The sequence below is a fragment of the Gorilla gorilla genome, chromosome 2 (assembly GCF_029281585.2).
Source record: "Gorilla gorilla gorilla isolate KB3781 chromosome 2, NHGRI_mGorGor1-v2.1_pri, whole genome shotgun sequence".
NCBI classification, from domain to species: domain Eukaryota; kingdom Metazoa; phylum Chordata; class Mammalia; order Primates; family Hominidae; genus Gorilla; species Gorilla gorilla.
In genome coordinates, this window is record NC_086017.1 from 181151884 (window position 1) to 181171475 (window position 19592).

The window sequence follows — 19592 nt, forward strand, 5'->3', positions numbered from 1 at the left end:
AAAGCCTGACCCCCATTCCCATGTCACCACCTCTCAGGTAAAGAGCAGGAACTTTGCTCCAATAGGCCCCTTCCATGTGACCTCTGCAATCACAGTCCCTCGCTTCCCCCAAAATAACTTCACTTTTACAGTCATCAGCACTTCTTTGCATTTAGAAGTTTTACCACCCAAATGCATATCTTTAGGGACTCCAATTTAGTCTTACCTTTAAAAAAAAAAAAGTTATCTGGGATGTGTTTTTTCACTCTCTAAATTACTTCTCCATTTTTCCCCTTTGTTTTTCTCTTGAAGAACTGGACTCCTTGACCAATAGGGTTTTCCACAGTGTGAGTCTTGCTAATTGCATGCTCATGATTCAGCTCAGTATATCCCTCAATCCTCTATTTCTTGCAAACTGGCAGCTGGATTCTCTAGAGATTTAATGAAACTCAGGTTTGCCATATAGGAGGCACAAAATGTCTGGTTGTCTCTCCTGTTGAGATGATGGTAGGTAGAGGTGCTAAAATGTCTACATGGGTGGTAGGTTGGGGAGAAGTTGTTGCAAGATGGTGGAATTCTAAGTCTAAATTTTACGTTTCATTTATAAGTTGAAACACTCTTTATTTTTATTTATTTATTTTTTGAAACGGAGTCTTGCTCTGTCACCCCGCTGGAGTGCAGTGGTGTGATCTCGGCTCACTGCAACCTCTGCCTCCCAGGTTCAAGCTATTCTCCTGCCTCAGCCTCCTGAGTAGCTGGTATTACAGGCATGCACCACCATGCCCCATTAATTATTTTTCTTTTTTGTATTTTTAGTAGAGATTGGGTTTTTCATGTTGGCCAGGCTGGTCTCAAACTCCTGACCTCAAGTGATCCACCCACTTTGGCCTCCCAGAGTGCTGGGATTACAGGTGTGAGCCACTGCACTTGGCTCATTCTTGCCTTTTCTTCTTTGAGTTCTTCCCCTCCAGTTTGCTCTCTTTCTGTGACTCCTGTTATTCAGAGTTTGTACCTGTTGGATTGGTCCTCCATGTTTCTTAACTATTTCTCTTTTTATTTCACTTTTTCTAGGAAATTTCCCAAACTTTATTTTCCAACTCTCTGTGTACCTTACTACTTCTGCCATCATATTTTATTTTCCAAGAGCTCTTTTTTGTTTTCTGTTGTTATTATAAATAGCCTCCTCTTCTTGTATGGATGCAATATCTTCTCCCTGAAAACAATGAGTTTTTAAATAGCTTTCTTCTATCTAGCATTGTGTCTATTTCCTCCAAGTTGTCTTTTTTCTGCTTGTGGATTTGTTTAACTTTCAATACTAGAGATTTTCTTGGAATGTCTGAGGATCTTTGGATGTCCAGTCATATTTATAAGTAGGGCAGTATCTAGGCTGTTTCTTCAGGGAAGATTCAATGTAGTATCTTTAGATATTTCTTCCTGGGCTGATGCCTAGAGAGAACTGTTTGAGTCTTTATATCTTGTAATAATAGTATTCCTGAAATCCAACTGTAAAAAGGCTGGAGAGGTCTCAACTTCCGCTATATGTATTTTTATGCAGTCTCCCTGTTATCAGTATGATGCTCCTCTAATCCTCAACTCTGCCTACTGTCCAAAGATTGTTTTATCTTCCCCAGAGGGGAAAACCTCATTCTTACTCCGCAGTTGGAGAGGGAGTCATTTGCTGCACTGAGTCAGGGAAGAGATTTGGGGACCTAACTGCTTATTTCATTTGCAACGAATCTATCTGTTTTTATCCCCATCTTTGCATCCCTTTCTGAAGACACTTGGGTCAGCCACTCTTGAGATTTTTGAGGGTCCTGAGGTATAAATTGGGTTGCCACGACCCTGAGGTATAAATTGGGTTGCCACTCTGCTTTCTCCACTGCTAGCTTCAGTCTGTATTCATTGTATGTGATTCACCTGAGGATTTATTAAAACTGCAGATTGGTTTCATAGATCTGAGCTGGAGCCTGAGGGTCTATGTGAATAGCAGTCTCCTAGGTGATGCTTGGACCACACTTTGTATAGATGGGGCTCAGTCATTTACCGTCCATCTGTTCATTTTCCAGCCTCTGAAATTTTGTCCTTGGAGATTTACACATTTTTTTTAAAGTTATGAAAATTTTCAAACATACATACAAATAGTTAGAACAGCCATTAACTAGTGGTCAATCCTGCCCCATCTATACTTTCATCCACTCGACCCCCAGCACACACACTGCATTATGTTGGCGCAAATTCCAGACAACCTATTTCATCTGTAAATATTTTAGTATGTATTATTTTAAATAGGGAGATTTAAATATAACCACACATATTAATTTGTTAGGGCTGCCATAACAAACCACCACAGGCTGGGTGGCTGAAACAACAGCTCTGGGGGCTGAAAGTGTGAGATCGAGGTGTCCAGGGGCGGTTTCTCCTGGGGCCTTTTGCAGCCTGTAGATGGCTGTCTTCTTGCCGTGCCCTCCCACAGCCTTTTCTCTGTGTACCAGCATCCCTAGTATCATGTACGTGTGTCCAAATTACCTCCTTAAAGGTCCTATCTCCAAATATAGTCACATTTGGAGGTGCTGGGAGTTAAAGGCTTCAACATATGAATTTGGAGGGATATAATTCAGCCCATCATACCATAATTTCCCATTGTCTTATATATGTAATTCTTTGTTGCCATGAATTCAGATAAATTCTACACATTGCACTTAGTTGATATATCCTAAGTCTTAATTTTTGTATTGTTGTTGAAACAATTTATTGAAGTAACAAATTGTAATCCTATAGAGCATACCACCATGTGGATTTTCTTTACTGCATCCTGTGGGGTCATTAAACAAGTTATTGTCCTCTTTCTTGAACATCAGTAGTTGAATCTACAGGTTTGGTCGGGTTCTAATTTTTTGGCAAGCCCACTTTGTAGATAGCAAGGTACTCTTCAATTTCGACCTTTGGGTATTAGTATTGATAATCTTTGGCTACCTCCATTTAGTACATCAGAGGTGGCAAATTGGGCAGTTTCCAAATTTTATCATTCCTTATTCACTCACATTAGCTAGAGTACTTCCAAAAAAAGTAAACATCCCCTCACTTACTGTTCTGTCACCAGGTGGTACAGTTAGTACAGGAACGGCAGGAGAAAGGCTTCTTGGCAAGTACTTAAGTTTAACAACTAGAGACTAGGTTCTGTAGTGTTCCTCAGCATCACAATGAGGTTTTCTTATTCATTTTAGAATCTGGTAAAACTTGATTTACTGTTATGTTAGTGGAGTTATGAGAAGGAGCATTTGTTTAAAGAAGGCACTGTTCATTGGAAGTTATAATTTATGTAGCCAATTTCCTGCTAATGGAGATTTACATTAATTCCAGGTTTTTACTTTTATATCTAATGCTGTGAGATGAATATTCTTTAAAAATAAGTTAAAACACTCATTTTTAGTGTATAATTTGAATTTTGAAAAATGTATATACTTGGACCCCAATCCAGATATAGAACATTTTCATCTCTACAGAACATTGCCTGGTTCACCTTTGCCCCAGCCTGGCTTCAGATTTCTACTGATAGTCTCTCTGGCCATAGGGATTCATTTTTCTGTTTTGAATCCCATATAATTGGAACCACACACTCTATACCCTTTATTGCTAGGCTCTTTTTGTTCGGCATGTGGTATGGTTTAGATATGTGTCCCCTCCAAATCTCATGTTAAAATGTGCTCTCCCATGTTGGAGATGGGGCCTGTTAGGAGGTATCTGGATCATGGGGGCAGATCCCTCATGAACCGCTTGGCACCGTCCCCTTGGTGGTAAGTGAGCTCTCCCTATGAGTTCACGCAAGAGCTGCTCATTTAAAAGCATGTGGGGCCTCCCCCTTCTCTCTGGCTCCTGCTCTCGCCATGTGAGATGCCTGTTCCCCTTTTGCCTTCCGCCATGGTTGTAAACTTCCTGAGGCCTCACCAGAAGCCGAGCAGATGCCAGCGCCATGCTTCCTGTGTAGCCTGCAGAACTCTTGAGCCCAATAAACCTCTTTATAGGCCAGGCACAGTGGCTCACGCCTGTAATCCCAGCACTTTGGGAGGCTGAGGTGGGTGGATCACTTGAGGTCAGGAATTCAAGACCAGCTAGCCAACATGGCAAAACCCCGTCTCTACTAAAAATACAAAAAAAAATTAGCCGGGCATGGTGGTACATGCCTGTAGTCCCAGCTACTCGGGAGGCTGAGGTAGGAGAATCGCACAAACTCAGAAGGCAGAGGTGGCAGTGAGCCGAGATCACGCCACTGCACTCCAGCCTGGGCAACAGAGCAAGACTCTGTATCACCAACAGAAATACCTCTTTATAAATTAATTACCCAGCCTCAGGTATTTCTTTCTTTTTTTTTTTAATTTAATTTAATTTTTTTTTAATTGATCATTCTTGGGTGTTTCTCGCAGAGGGGGATTTGGCAGGGTCATGGGACAGTAGTGGAGGGAAGGTCAGCAGACAAACAAGTGAACAAAGGTCTCTGGTTTTCCTAGGCAGAGTGTTTGTGTCCCTGGGTACTTGAGATTAGGGAGTGGTGATGACTCTTAACGAGCATGCTGCCTTCAAGCATCTGTTTAACAAAGCACATCTTGCACCGCCCTTAATCCATTTAACCCTGAGTGGACACAGCACATGTTTCAGAGAGCACAGGGTTGGGGGTAAGGTCATAGATCAACAGGATCCCAAGGCAGAAGAATTTTTCTTAGTACAGAACAAAATGAAAAGTCTCCCATGTCTACTTCTTTCTACACAGACACAGCAACCTTCCGATTTCTCAATCTTTTCCCCACCTTGCCCCCTTTTCTATTCCACAAAACCGCCATTGTCATCATGGCCCGTTCTCAATGAGCTGTTGGGTACACCTCCCAGACGGGGTGGTGGCCGGGCAGAGGGGCTCCTCACTTCCCAGTAGGGGTGGCCGGGCAGAGGCACCCCTCACCTCCCGGACAGGGCGGCTGGTCGGGCGGGGGGCTGAGCCCCCCACCTCCCTCCCGGACAGGGCGGCTGGCCGGGCGGGGGGCTGACCCCCCCCACCTCCCTCCCAGACGGGGCGGCTGGCCGGGCGGGGGGCTGACCCCCCCACCTCCCTCCCGGACGGGGCGGCTGGCCGGGCGGGGGGCTGACCCCCCACCTCCCTCCTGGACGGGGCGGCTGGCCGGGCGGGGGGCTGACCCCCCCACCTCCCTCCCGGACGGGGCAGCTGGCCGGGCGGGGGGCTGACCCCCCACCTCTCTCCTGGACGGGGTGGCTGCCGGGCGGAGACGCTCCTCACTTCCCAGACGGGGTGGCACCCGGGCAGAGGGGCTCCTCACATCCCAGACCGGGCGGCGGGGCAGAGGCGCTCCCCACATCTCAGACGATGGGCGGCCGGGCAGAGACGCTCCTCACTTCCTAGATGGGATGGTGGCCGGGAAGAGGCGCTACTCACTTCCCAGGTGGGATGGCGGCCAGGCAGAGACACTCCTCGCTTTCCAGACTGGGCAGCCAGGCAGAGGGGCTCCTCACATCCCAGACGATGGGTGGCCAGGCAGAGACGCTCCTCACTTCCTAGATGGGATGGCGGCCGGGAAGAGGTGCTCCTCACTTCCCAGACGGGGTGGCGGCCGGCAGAGGCTGCAATCTCCGCACTTTGGGGGGCCGAGGCAGGCGGCTGGGAGGTGGTTGTAGCGAGCCGAGATCACGCCACTGCACTCCAGCCTGGGCGCCATTGAGCACTGAGTTAACGAGACTCCGTCTGCAATCCCGGCACCTCGGGAGGCCGAGGCTGGCGGATCACTCGCGGTTAGGAGCTGGAGACCAGCCCGGCCAACACAGCGAAACCCTGTCTCCACCAAAAAAATTCGAAAACCAGTCAGGCGTGGCGGCGCGCGCCTGCAATCGCAGGCACTGGGCAGGCTGAGGCAGGAGAATCAGGCAGGGAGGTTGCAGTGAGCCGAGATGGCAGCAGCACAGTCCACCTTTGGCTAGGCATGAGAGGGAGACCGTGGAAAGGGCAGAGGGAGAGGGAGGCTCGGTATGAGAGGGAGACCGTGGAGCGGGAGCGGGAGCGGAAGCGGGAGAGGGAGAGGGAGAATTTCTTTATGGCAACAGAAGAATGGCCTAACATAACATGTTTTTGAGGCTTTTTTTTGAGGCTTTTCCCTGTGTGAAGCGTATATTAATTTTTATTGCTGAGAAGTATTCCATTGCCTAGATTTACTACAATTTGTTTATCCATTTTCCTGTGGATGGATATTTGGGATATTTCCACTCTGGGGCCATTGGTGAATAAAGCTCCTACATATATTTGTATACAAGCCTTTTTTTTTTTTTTTTTTTTTTTTTGTGGCATAGTCTCGCTGTGTCACCCAGGCTGGAGTGCAGTGGTGTGATTGTGGCTCATTGCAACCTCCACTTCCCGGGTTCAAGCGATTCTCCTTCCTTAGCCTCCCAAGTAGCTGGGACTACAGGTGTCTGCCACCATGCCCAGCTAACTTTTGTATTTTTAGTAGATATGGGGTTTCACCAGTTTGACCAGGCTTGTCTTGAACTCCTGACCTCAAGTGATCCACCTGCCTCAGCCTTCCAATGTGCTGGGATTCCAGGCATGAACCACCGTGCCCGGCCTCTACTGACAACTAAATTTCAGACTTCTGGCCTCCTGAATGTGAGAGATTAAATTTCTGTTGTTTCTTTAAGTTGTGTTAGTCTGTTTTGTGTCATTATACAGAATACCCGAGACTGGGTAATTTATAAAGAAAAGAGGTTTATTTGGCTCATGGTTCTACAGACTGTACAGGAAGCAGGGCACCAGCATCTGCTTCTGTTGAGGCCTCAGGAAGCTTCCAGTCATGGTGGAAGGCAGAGGGGAAGCAGGCGTGTCACATGGTGAGACAGGGAGCAACGGGAAGAGAAGGGAAGTCCCAGACTCTTTTTAACCAGCCAGCTCTCTTGTAAACAAATAAGAGTGAGGACTTACTCATTACTGTGGGGAGGGCACCAAGTCATTCATGAGGGATCCACCCCCATGACCCAAACACCTCCCACTAGGCTCCACCTTCAGCATTGGAGATCACATTTCAACATGAGATTCAAAGGGGACAAACATCCAAATAATATCATGAACCATTCAGTTTAAATTTACCACCAGTCAACTGGGCATGGTAGCTCATGCTTGTAATTCCAGCAATTTAGGAGGCCAAGGCAGGAGGAATGCTTGAAGCCAGGAGTTTGAGACCAACCTGGACAACAAAACGAGACCCCATCTCTACAAATAAAAAATTTTAAAAACTTAGCCAAGCATGGTGGCACGAGCCTGTGGTCCCAGCTACTTGGGAGGCTAAGGCAGGAGCATTACTTAAGCCTGGGAGTTCAAGTTTACAGTGAGCTTTGATTGCACCACAGCACTCCAGCCTGGGCAACAGAGCAAGATTCTGTCTCTTACCAAAAAAAAAAGAAAAAATTATTGCCTATTATAATTTGTTGTGGCGGCCCTAGGAAGCTAATATATCTACCCAGGATTGCAAACGATTTCTTCTGTTTTCTTCTAGAAATTTTAGTCTTATTTCTACATTTAGTCATATGATCCTTTTTTAGTTTATTTTTGTGTATGGCGTAAGGTAAGAGTGAAAGTTCATTTTCCCCCATATGGATATCCACTTTCAGCACCATGAGATTGATCTTGGTTTTTCATAGAGACATCTTATCTAGTTAGGGACGTGACCTTCTATTGTTTGTTTTTATCATATTAGATTTTGTTAACTGCTGCATCTGCGTCTCTTCAGGTGATCTTATAGTCTTTCTCCTTTATTCTGTTAATGTGGTGAATTACATTGATTGACTTTCTAATGTTAAAATAAGTTTCCATTGGCCAAGATGTATTGATGGATTCAGTTTGCTAATAATTTGTTAACAATTTCTGCTTCCATGTTCATGAGGGATGATGATCTATGTTAGTTTTCTTGAAATGTCTTTGGTATCAAGGTAATTCTAGTCCTTGTGAAATGAGTTGGGAGGTACTCTTTAAGTTTGGTATTTTTTCCCTAAATGCTTGATAGAATCCATCAATGAAGACATCTGAGTCTATATTTTCTTTGTGGGTAGGTTTTAAATACAGAATCAGTTTCTTTAATAGGGATTTTTTTTTTTTTTTTTTTTTTTGAGATGGAGTCTTACTCTGTCACCCAGGCTGGAGTGCAGTGGCACAATCTCGGCTCACTGCAAGCTCCGCCTCCTGGGTTCAAGTGATTCTCCTGCCTCAGTCTCTGGAGCAGCAGGGACTACAGGCCAAGCCACCATGCCCGGCTAATTTTTGAATTTTTAGTAGAGATGGGGGTTTCACCATATTGGCCAGGATGGGCTTGAACTCCTGACCTTAGGTGATCTGCTGGCCTCAGCCTCCCAAAGTGCTGGGATTACAGGCATGAGCCACCACACTGGGCCAGTTTCTTTAATAGAGCTATTTAGGGATCTTTTGGACGGAGTTTCGGTAGTATCTTTCCAGAAATTTGTTTCATCATACAAATTTATCGAAATAAAGTTGTTCAAAATAGTTCCTTATTCTTTTAATGTTTCTAGGTACTCACTTTCCTAATTTTGGTAATTTCTTTCTTAATTTGGCTAGAGGTTTATTAATTTTATTGGTTCTTTTTTTCCCCTAAAGAAGCAGTTTTGTATCAATTTTCTTTCTGTTGTTTTGGGGTTGTTGTTGTTGTTTTTGTTTTGATTGATTTCCTTTGCTTATTTATTTATTTGAGACAGGGTCTTCTTCTGTCTCCCAGGCTGGAGTGTAGTGGCACAATCTCGGCTCACCACAACCTCCACCTCCTGGGCTCAAGCGATCCTCCCACCTCAGCCTCCCAAGTAGCTAGGACCACAGGTGCCCACCACCACACCCAGCTAAGTTTTATATTTTTTGATAGAGACGAGGTTTTGCCATGTTGCCGAGGCTGGTTTCAAACTCCTGGGATCAAGTGATCCTCCCGCCTCGGCCTCTCAAAGTGCTGGGATTACAGGCATGAGCCACCATGCCTGGCCTTATTTTTGTTTGTTTTAATTTCATTGATTTCTGCTTTTTTTTTAATCTTCCCTTTAACCTACTTTGGGTTTAATTTGCTTTTTTCCTTAAAGTTTAAATTTAGGTTATTGAATTGAGCCCTTCTTTTTGAAAACAGGCAAATATAAGAATATCAGAAGAGGGCCGGGTGCAGTGGCTCACACCTGTAATCCCAGCACTTTGGGAGGCCAAGGTCGGCAGATCACTTTAAGTCAGGAATTCGAGACTAGCCTGGCCAACATGGTGGAAACCCCATCTCTACTAAGAATAACAAAAATTAGCCAGGCATGGTGGTGTGTGCCTGTAATCCCTGCTACTTGGCAGGCTGAGGCAGGAGAATCACTTGAGCCCAAGAGGCGGAGGTCACAGTGAGGCGAGTTTGTGCCATTGCACTCCAGCCTGGGCAACAAGAGCAAAACTCCAACTCAAGCAAAACAAAACAAAACCAAAAGAATATCAGAAGAAAAAATGCAAAAGTATATGACTTTTACAAATATATGACAAATTAAAATTGAATTTTGAGTTTTACCAATATTCTTACATTTGTATCATGGCTTTTTAAAGGTATTTTTTCTGATAATATAAATAATACATCCTGTTAAAAAAATTTCGAAGGATATAGAGAATAATGAGGAATGGCATTAGTCAGGAAAGGCCAAATCCCATTGACTTAATGCAACAAAGGTTTATTTCTTGCTCATACTATACACCCATTGTGAATCGCCAGGGGCTTTGCTTCACATGGTCACTCAAGGACCCAGGTTGACAGAGGCTCCACCATCTTGTAATGTACCATCTGGAATGCATTGCCTCCCCACCTCCCCAGCCCATGATGGGGAAGACAACAATGAAGGGCAACTCATCTGCAATAAAATGTTTTGGCCTGGTAGACCATTAACTGTAGGGATCAAAGAACAAAAATCCTCCATGGGCAGAAGCAGAGATGAAGCAGGCATGTGGGTGAGCACTATAATTCTACACTGAGGAGAAAAATAAAAATCATCTATCCTCTACCCTGAGATAACCTCTGCTTGCTGTCTTCTGCCTGGCCTCACTGGCCTTCCTTATCGCCAGCCTTATGTTTGGGTTGGTGGGAATTACTCCTGCTTCTGGCAGATCACTGATAATTCTTGGTTATGTTCTACCTTTGCGCCTCTTTTGTCAGATTTTATCAGTGTATAAATAAGACAGGAAAGGACAAATCAAGAATCTCTCACTAGTTGTCTTAATAAGGAAATTTCATATTTCTTTTTAAAACTTTGCTTTAGAATATCTCTGGAAATATATACAAGTAACTGGTTATAGTGGTTGTATCTAGGGAGGGAAACTGGCTAGACAGCGCTGGGCAGAGTGGGGGTGTTGGAGGGAGGATTGGGTGGCACAGGTAACTTTCACTGTAATACACATCTGTCACCCAAGTTTTGTATCATGTAAATTATATCACCTATTTTTAAAAATAAGTAAAATAAAAACATTTCCATATTTTCTATATTGAATATAACTGTACTGTGCAAATGGATGAATGCAAAACATTATCAGAGTTGAGTGACTTTTTTTTTCCACTGAATTTGGACACATCAAGTGAAGACCACATTTCAAATACAAACTCTTCAAAGTTTATATTTACCTTTTGGAGGGATAAAATTTCATTATCCAAATGGATAGTCAAGTCACAATCCTATGGATATCAGTAATCAGTACAGTCACTGATATTTGAATGTTGCTTTTTTATTTTTTTAATTATTATTATTTTTTTTGAGACAATTGTGTCTCACTCTGTTGCTCAGGCTGGAGTGTAGTGGTGCAATCTCGGCTCACTGCAACCTCCCCGTCCTGGGTCCAAGCGATTCTCCTGCTGCAGCCTCCTGAGTAGCTGGGATTACAGGCGCCCGCCACCACGCGTGGCTAATTTTTGTATTTTTAGTAGAGATGGGGTTTCAGCATGTTGACCAGGCTGGTCTTGAACTCCTGGCCTCAGGCAATCCGCCTGTACCAGCCTCCCAAAGTGCTGCAATTACAGGCATGAGCCACCACACCTGGCCGGATGTTGGTTTTTTAGAAAGCTCTTTCACATACATACATTGGGTCCCTTTCTACATTTCCAGTGAGTTAAGCCATAATTGTGGTTTACTGAAGAACGTGAGCTTTGAAGTCAGACTTGGGGTTGAACTTTAGCTACAACACTTACGAGTCATGGGACCTAGGGAAATGTGCTTATTAACCACAAGCCTGTTTTCCTCATGGGGAAAAATTATATATACCTTTTATGACTGTTGTTAAGAATTAGAAAAACAGTATGTAAAACCCCTGATAAGGCTATTTCTCCCACAGGGTTGCTCCACTTATCGGGCTCACCAAATACAGCTGCAGTATGAATTCCATCTTCTACACAACAGTAAACCAGAATGTTCATGTTCACAGTGTTCATCTCCCATCCTGTTGTCTAACGCACATAGTTTTTTTAAACTTTTCTAAGATTGCATGAGATTCTGCGACACAACTGATTATAAAAACACTTGAAGTTTTTACTTTTTTTACTTTCCAACTCTCGTGAATGTACAGAGGACTTTCCAGAAACTACATGATGTGTGATATTTCAGCTGATGAAATGTAGATGTGTAGGTAATCGGTCAGAGTGGTGGGAGAAACTGTTGGGAAAGGAGCAGGCCTTCTGAAAGGTCGGAAGGCTTCAGGGGAGAATAAGCTGAACGCAGCTGTTCTCTGACCTTGAGGCAGAGGGCAAGGAGTAGGTACAAGGACGTGTAGGAGAATTTATCTTAAATAGGCTTGTTCACTTGTGTTGTCCAGAAACCGACTTTTGATCATCAGCGCGCATGACTGCTCCCTGAAAGGAAGAACAATAATGTTAATTACCCGCAGACTGTGTTTGCTCCAGGCTTTCAGCATTATGTCTGTACTGAATAAAAGCAAGCAGCTCCAGCTGTTCGAGGCTGCTCTCTTCTTCAGCCATTAGTGCCGGGCAGCCCACTAGCTGCTGTTACACTGCATATCTGTGTCTGAGTACTCCTTTCTTCACTTGCTTGGCCAGGGTCTGTGGGACAGACCCAGCAGCTGGTGCCCTGTGTGAGGAACGCTGCAATGGATCGCGACGGAACCCTCGAAAACGAAGGTGAAGAGACTGCGCAGTAAGCAAGTAATTGGAATTGGAGCCCTCTTGGGATTTCCAAGTTCGAGGGAATTTTTAAGCTAGGGTTTCACATTGGGACAACACTTACTCAACAGAAACAGCATATAAAAGTATTGAAACAACTGCTTAAAGCTGGTGGAGCCTCAGTTTCAGAGGCCCAATTAAGGGACCTAATGCAAACTCTTGTTTTCCATAACCCATAGTTCCCAGAAGAAGGCACGTTAGACCTAGAGCTCTGGGAGCAAGTGGGAAGAAATCTTAAACGACATCATGCACAAGGGCAATGGGGTCCCAGTATGGGACCCCATTATGGGCCTTAGTTAGGGCTTCTTTGGCCCCACTCTAACACAGAAGAGCCTAAAAAGGGAAGGGAGGAAGAACCATCATCTACCTTACTGCCTCCGCCTCCTCCCCCAGCCCCACCGTTACCGGGTAAAGGTGCCACAGAGGAGACAGAGGTTTTCCCTGAGCCCCCTCCCCCAATAAATTGGAAAAAGGACAAGGGATACACTACAGTTATGGGACCCTGTCTTAAGCAAGCAGCATTAGAAGGGGAGCTCTTGGTCTGCCTGGTAATGCAAGATCAACAAGGCAATCGGGTACATGAACCCATTACTTTCAACACTTACAAAGAGATAAGGAAAAGCATTAGAAAAAATGGAGCCGCTAGCCCGTTTATGAAAGGATTAATTGAGGCCATGGCAGACAACTTTCATATGACCCCATGGGACTGGTCAGTGCTAACTAAACTTTAGAGGCCAGTCAATACCTCCTCTAGAGGGCAGAATTCGATGAATTATGTGCAGCAGACCGCTTTACGCAAAGCCAGAACACGAGCTGTAACTACTGCGCCTGTCACACCTGGCACTGCACACATCTGTACTCTTCAATCAACAAAACCTGATGCAAAAAAAAAGGGGAGATGTACATCAGTCAGAGTGGTGGGAGAAACTGTAGGGAAAGGAGCAGGCCTTCTGGAAGGTCGGAAGGCTCTGCATAGCTTCCGGGGGAGAATAAGCTGAAGGCAGCTGTTTTCTGACCTTGAAGAGGGCAAGGAGTAGGTACAAGGACGTGTAGGGGAATTTATCTTAAATAGGCTTGTTCACTTGTGTTGTCCAGAAACCGACCTTTGATCATCCGCATGCATGACTGCTCCCTGAAAGGGGGGACAGTAATGTTAATTACCCACAGACTGTGTTTGCTCCAGGCTTTCGGCATTATGTCTGTACTGAATAAAAGCAAACAGCTCCAGCTGTTCAAGGCTGCTCTCTTCTTCGGCCACTAGTGCTGGGCGGCCCCCTAGCTGCTGTTACACTGCTTATCTGTGTCTGAGTACTCCTTTCATCCGTTGCTTGACTAGGGTCTGTGGGACAGACCCGGCATAGATGAAAATTCAGCTGTCTGCTATTAAGCCAGACACTAAAGCAAGTTGTCAAATGTGAAACAATGCCACTCTGCTCACTAAATTATTGTTTGGTAAAATATAGTAATTTTTACCATATTATTTAAATAACATTTAAAAAATGTTATTGATGTTAACATGCATCAAGGGTCAAAGGGTCCTGAAACCAAACACTTTTGAGGACAGCTGCTTTATCCTGTGGCTGAAAACTATAAAGCAAGATTCCTTTAAGTAAATGTGGTGTATGCATCAATCTCTCCATCTTTGGTGTGCTTTCAATCCAAGTATCCCCTTTCTTCCTTTTGCAAGAAAGAAACTAAGAATGTAAGCAGTTAGTTCCTGGCTTCAGTCCCACAAAAAGCTACAATTTTTCTAAGCAGTGATCTGGAACCAGTTTAACTGGACTCTTGCTATTAAGATAGCTCTTAATGATGTTTCATTTTGTTTTCTATCTTTCACACAGAGCTTACTCACATAGCATATTGGTATATCAAAATGAAATGCAAGGAACCAAAAATAACATAATTGAACGCAGTAAAAGTGAAATTAAATAGGAAGATCATCAGTCAAGGAAGACCCACTGGAGAGTAAGTATGCAAGTTGTTAAGAATTAATTGGGTTACAAAGGGAAAAACAGAGACTGGGTCAGTGAAACGAAATCATGGTTTGTTTCCCTGAGGCCCTGCTAATACCTCCAAACTGGGCCAGATCGTAAAGCAAGGTACCTTGAAAAGGACTTTCATGTTAACTTTTCAGGTTGCATATGAGTTCATTCACAAGTAGTTTAAAGAATCATGCAGGAAAAGGACCAGATCTTGTAAATCTCTTGAGTCCCTATATTTTGTGAACATTTTTCTAGAGAAAATTCAGGTAGCTTATCAAAGGATTTCTGTCTTGTCCAGGGAGTTGTTTTAAAAAACAAAATATTGGAATTTTGAACACTTATAGTGGTTTACAGGGTAATTGGGGTAGAGTATATAAAATTGGTCTCATCTAAGAAAGCTCTGATTGGTTTCCATGATCGTGGTATTCAGGAACTATTGTAAATTGGCCAAAATCTTGTTTTCCAGTTTCTTCCTTTCGCTTTTTATTGCCTCAAGTTGCCTGTCTTCCCCGCTCTTATTTTTTTTCTAGCTTTATGATTCTCTTACATGTTCCATGTCGGACTTGTCTTCTTTATGCCAGCCATCTTCTGAAGAGGTTCTTGGTTCCTGCCTTGGTGGCTGTAGCTGATTCTCTTTCTCCTCTGTGGACCTTCCTCATCCCCTAGGAGACACAAGCGTCCTCCTCCAGGTCCTCCTCCTCCCTACTTTTGTCATCTTCCAGGTGCCTCCACCTGTCGAGAGTCGATGAAACGGGAACTTGAAAAACATCCCTTGGATGTTGCCTACCTGGCTTTTCTTTTTGCGACAGAGTGTCAATCTGGCACCCAGGCTGGAATGCAGTGGCATGACTTGGCTCACCACAGCCTTGACCTCCTGGGCTTAGGTGATCCTCCCACCTCTGCCTCCCAAGTAGCTGGAACTATAGGCCCCCACCACCACACCCGAGTAATTTTTGTATTTTTTGTAGAGACTAGGTTTCACCATGTTGCCCAGGCTGGTCTTGAACTTCTGAGCTCAAGTGATCTACCCACCTTGGCCTCCCAATGTGCTAGGATTACAGGCATGAGCCACGGCCCCCAGCCTGACTTGGCTTTCCTTACTTAATTTAGAATAGGAGTTATAAAAGTTAAAATCATGTGAGACAGATGATTCTATTCTTTTACCCTAAAGTTACATTTTTGAAAAATGGGTCTTTATGAATCCACAAAATTTCCTCACCCTCATTTTAAACCAACATTGGTTGTTTAAAACTAAGCCTTTTTTGTTTTCATTTTTGGCACAAGGGGGACTTCATATGGTCTTACTCATCTTGGCTTCTTTATCCAAGCAACACCACTTGTAAGACCAATGGCATTTGTCAAGTTGGCAGCTACGTTTCTGTGCCCTTGTATATCAAATCTGGAATGCAACTTTTTTGGATAAGATCAAATTAAACTGTACTATGTTTAAATACAGGGGAAAAAAACTTGAGTGTGGGAAGTACTTGTTTGATTGGGTCTTTTATAGTTATGAAAACAGATTTTGTATTATTGCCTTTACACATATATACGTTTGTATAAGTAGATTATTTGTATACCTTAATAAGTTATCTTATGACAGATTTATGGCCATGAGAGTAATGGTTCAATCTGTCATCAAAACTGATAGCCCTCTCTCACAGTGATTTATTTTTATTTTAGGTTCAGGGGTACATGTGCAGGTTTGTTATAAACTCATATCATGGTGGTTTTCTGCACAGATTATTTTGTCACCCAGGTACTAAGTCTAGTACCTAATAGTTATTTTTTCTGCTCCTCTCCCTCCTCCCACTCTCCACCCTCAAGTAGACCCCAGTGTCCGTTGTCCCCTTCTTTGTGTCCATCAGTTCTCATCATTTAGCTCCCACTTATAAGTGAAAACATGCGGTGTTTGGTTTTCTGTTCCTGCGCTAGTTTGCTAAGGATGATGGCCTCCAACTCCATCCATGTTCCTGTGAAAGACATGATCTCTTGTTTTACGCTGCATAGTATTCCATGATATATATGTACCACATTTTCTTCATCCAATCTGTCACTGACAGGTATTTGGGTTGATTCCATGTTTTTACTATTGTCACACTGATTTCTTTATCTTCAGACAAAATTATTTAATCATCCGTGATCTATTTTTAGGCAAATTTAATTTTTTCAGTTTTCAGACTCAAAACTCCATTTTTTTCCTTAAAGTTTGGGAAAAAGAAAGTATACTGCTACTGTGTTGGTAACTTGATATGTACCTTTTTAGCCTTTTTCTATGCATGTATTTCTTACATGACATGTTGCTGCATAATTTTGTAACCTGCATTTCACTTAACATACTGTGAAAATTTATCATGACATTATTTTTTTAACATGTACCAAATTCACAAGGCTTAAAATTTAACAAATGAAGGTAGAGTGAAAAGTATGAAAACTAAGTCTTCCTCCTATCCTGAGAAACATTTTTAATGGCTGCATATCATAAAGATGACCATATCCAGGGTGAGCATCCCTAATCCAAAATCTGAAATCTGAAATGCTCTAAAATCCAAAACTTTCTGAGCACTGACCTGATGCTCAAATGAAAGTGTGGGTTTTTGGATTAGGGATGCATTCAAGATCCAAAACGCTTCTGGTTCCAAGCATTTCTGATAAGGGATACTCAACCTGTGTTTCGTTTCTTTCTTGTTTTTTTCTTTTTTTGAGACAGGGTCTTGCTCTGTCACCCAGGCTGGAGTGCAGTGGCACAATCATGGCTCACTGCAGCCTTGACCTCCCAGGCTCAAGCGATCCTCTCACCTCAGCCTCTTGAGTGGCTGGAACCACAGGTGTGCATCACCATGCCCAGGTAATTTTCTTTTTTTTTTTTTGGTAGAGGCAGCTCCCTATGTTGCTCAGGCTGGTCTCCAACTCCTGGGCTCAAGCCATCCTCCTGCCTTGGCCTCTCAAAATGCTGGGATTTCAGGCAAGAGCCACCACACCCAGCCAACCTGTGTTGTTTTGAACCAATCTTCAGTTGTTCACATTTGTGATTGACTGGGTTTGTTGTTCTTGTCATTTTGGGGTTTTTTGTTTTTGTTTTTGTTTTTGTTTTTTGCTATTTATAAATACTGCGATTGAGTAGTATTGTAGAAATAAGTAAGTTTGGGTCAACTCTGATTTTTTTTAAGGATGTGTTTCTTGAATCTCCTACCTTTCCTTCCAGTCCTTTCCTGATTCTTCTTCTGACTTCTTTCATCATCTTTTTCCTGCTTCCAAAATGTATGTATCACTGAAGCCTCAACTCCTATTCCTTTGCCTTTACCTACCGCTTCCTAATGTTCTCATGTATCCATACTGAGTCCCTGTTCCTTCCCCGTATTCTCGTCTCTCCACATGCCATACCTGAAAGATCATATCCAGAAGATAAACACTTTTCTTTCTTTCCTTTACCTATGTTCTCATTATTTTTAGCTGAAACCACCTGTTTTCAGAGCTTCAGGAAAAGATTTAATCTGAAGGATCCTGCAACTAAAAAGCTTTGAAAACTGTGTTAAGGGGCCCCATAAGCATCGCTTCTAAACTTCACTGACAAAAGGGACTGGGGTCATGCTGTCTGGAGTCAGAGTGAGGTGGGGTTAAAAGCTCTATGTGGTTGTTTTGCATATTGCTATCAAGCTTCTATTTTAGGCATGAGTTTTGGCCCTGGTAGATAAAACCATTTCTCTATCTAAAAGTTATTAAAACCTGTACTTATATATAGAAGTTAGTAATTTATATATAACATTTTGGTTTAAAAATCTCTGAGTTCTGGACCATCTGGGTCTCAAAAACATGACCAGAGTATACACATTAATTATGTTCTGTATTCTATAAGTATTATGTGACATATAATTCTTATTCATATATTTATTTGGGGAAATGATTGAATTAGGCTTTTAAGAATAGTGGTGCTTGCTTTGTAAAGTTTCAAAATAGATAACATTAAGGTTTTCTTTTCACTTTTTTTGCAGGGACAGAAAATAAAGGAAGCAGTGTTTTATCATGTGTATTTCAGCAGGTCTTCTTGAAATTTAACTAAAAATATGACTGCTCTCTCTTCAGAGAACTGCTCTTTTCAGTACCAGTTACGTCAAACAAACCAGCCCCTTGATGTTAACTGTCTGCTATTCTTGATCATACTTGGGAAAATATTATTAAATATCCTTACACTAGGAATGAGAAGAAAAAACACCTGTCAAAATTTTATGGAATATTTTTGCATTTCACTAGCATTCGTTGATCTTTTACTTTTGGTAAACATTTCCATTATATTGTATTTCAGGGATTTTGTACTTTTAAGCATTAGGTTCACTAAATACCACATCTGCCTATTTACTCAAATTATTTCCTTTACTTATGGCTTTTTGCATTATCCAGTTTTCCTGACAGCTTGTATAGATTATTGCCTGAATTTCTCTAAAACAACCAAGCTTTCATTTAAGTGTCAAAAATTATTTTATTTCTTTACAGTAATTTTAATTTGGATTTCAGTCCTTGCTTATGTTTTGGGAGACCCAGCCATCTACCAAAGCCTGAAGGCACAGAATGCTTATTCTCGTCACTGTCCTTTCTATGTCAGCATTCAGAGTTACTGGCTGTCATTTTTCATGGTGATGATTTTATTTGTAGCTTTCATAACCTGTTGGGAAGAAGTTACTACTTTGGTACAGGCTATCAGGATAACTTCCTATATGAATGAAACTATCTTATATTTTCCTTTTTCATCCCACTCCAGTTATACTGTGAGATCTAAAAAAATATTCTTATCCAAGCTCATTGTCTGTTTTCTCAGTACCTGGTTACCATTTGTACTACTTCAGGTAATCATTGTTTTACTTAAAGTTCAGATTCCAGCATATATTGAGATGAATATTCCCTGGTTATACTTTGTCAATAGTTTTCTCATTGCTACAGTGTATTGGTTTAATTGTCACAAGCTTAATTTAAAAGACATTGGATTACCTTTGGATCCATTTGTCAACTGGAAGTGCTGCTTCATTCCACTTACGATTCCTAATCTTGAGCAAATTGAAAAGCCTATATCAATAATGATTTGTTAATATTATTAATTAAGTTACAGCTGTCATAAGATCATAATTTTATGAACAGAAAGAACTCAGGACATATTAAAAAATAAACTGAACTAAAACTTTTGCCCCCTGACTGATGATAGCATTTCAGAATGTGTCTTTTGAAGGGCTATACCATTTATTAAATAGTGTTTTATTTTAAAAACAAAATAATTCCAAGAAGTTTTTATAGTTATTCAGGGACACTCTATTACAAATACTACTTTGTTATTAACACAAAAAGTGATATGAGTTAACATTTGGCTATACTGATGTTTGTGTTACTCAAAAAAACTACTGGATGCAAACTGTTATGTAAATCTGAG

At 42.4% G+C, this 19592-nt stretch overlaps 1 protein-coding gene across 5 annotated transcripts in view; it reads left to right on the forward strand.

Annotated features, from left to right (window-relative positions):
• GPR160 (G protein-coupled receptor 160) overlaps positions 1–19352 on the forward strand; it is a 49674-nt gene extending 30322 nt beyond the window's left edge. For 2 of the 5 annotated variants that reach the window (XM_031009350.3, XM_004037992.4), the window contains exons 3-4: positions 14039–14162; positions 18169–19352. In XM_031009350.3, coding sequence (XP_030865210.1) covers positions 18241–19257 — 1017 coding nt within the window. In that variant the 5' untranslated portion in view covers positions 14039–14162; positions 18169–18240 and the 3' untranslated portion in view covers positions 19258–19352. Of the gene's footprint in view, positions 1–11522; positions 11644–11833; positions 12180–14038; positions 14163–16923; positions 17025–18168 lie in introns of those variants that run through there. The other 3 variants (XM_055381446.2, XM_004037995.5, XM_019024305.3) reach the window with 3 other exon arrangements.
• Positions 19353–19592: the final 240 nt, after the last annotated feature.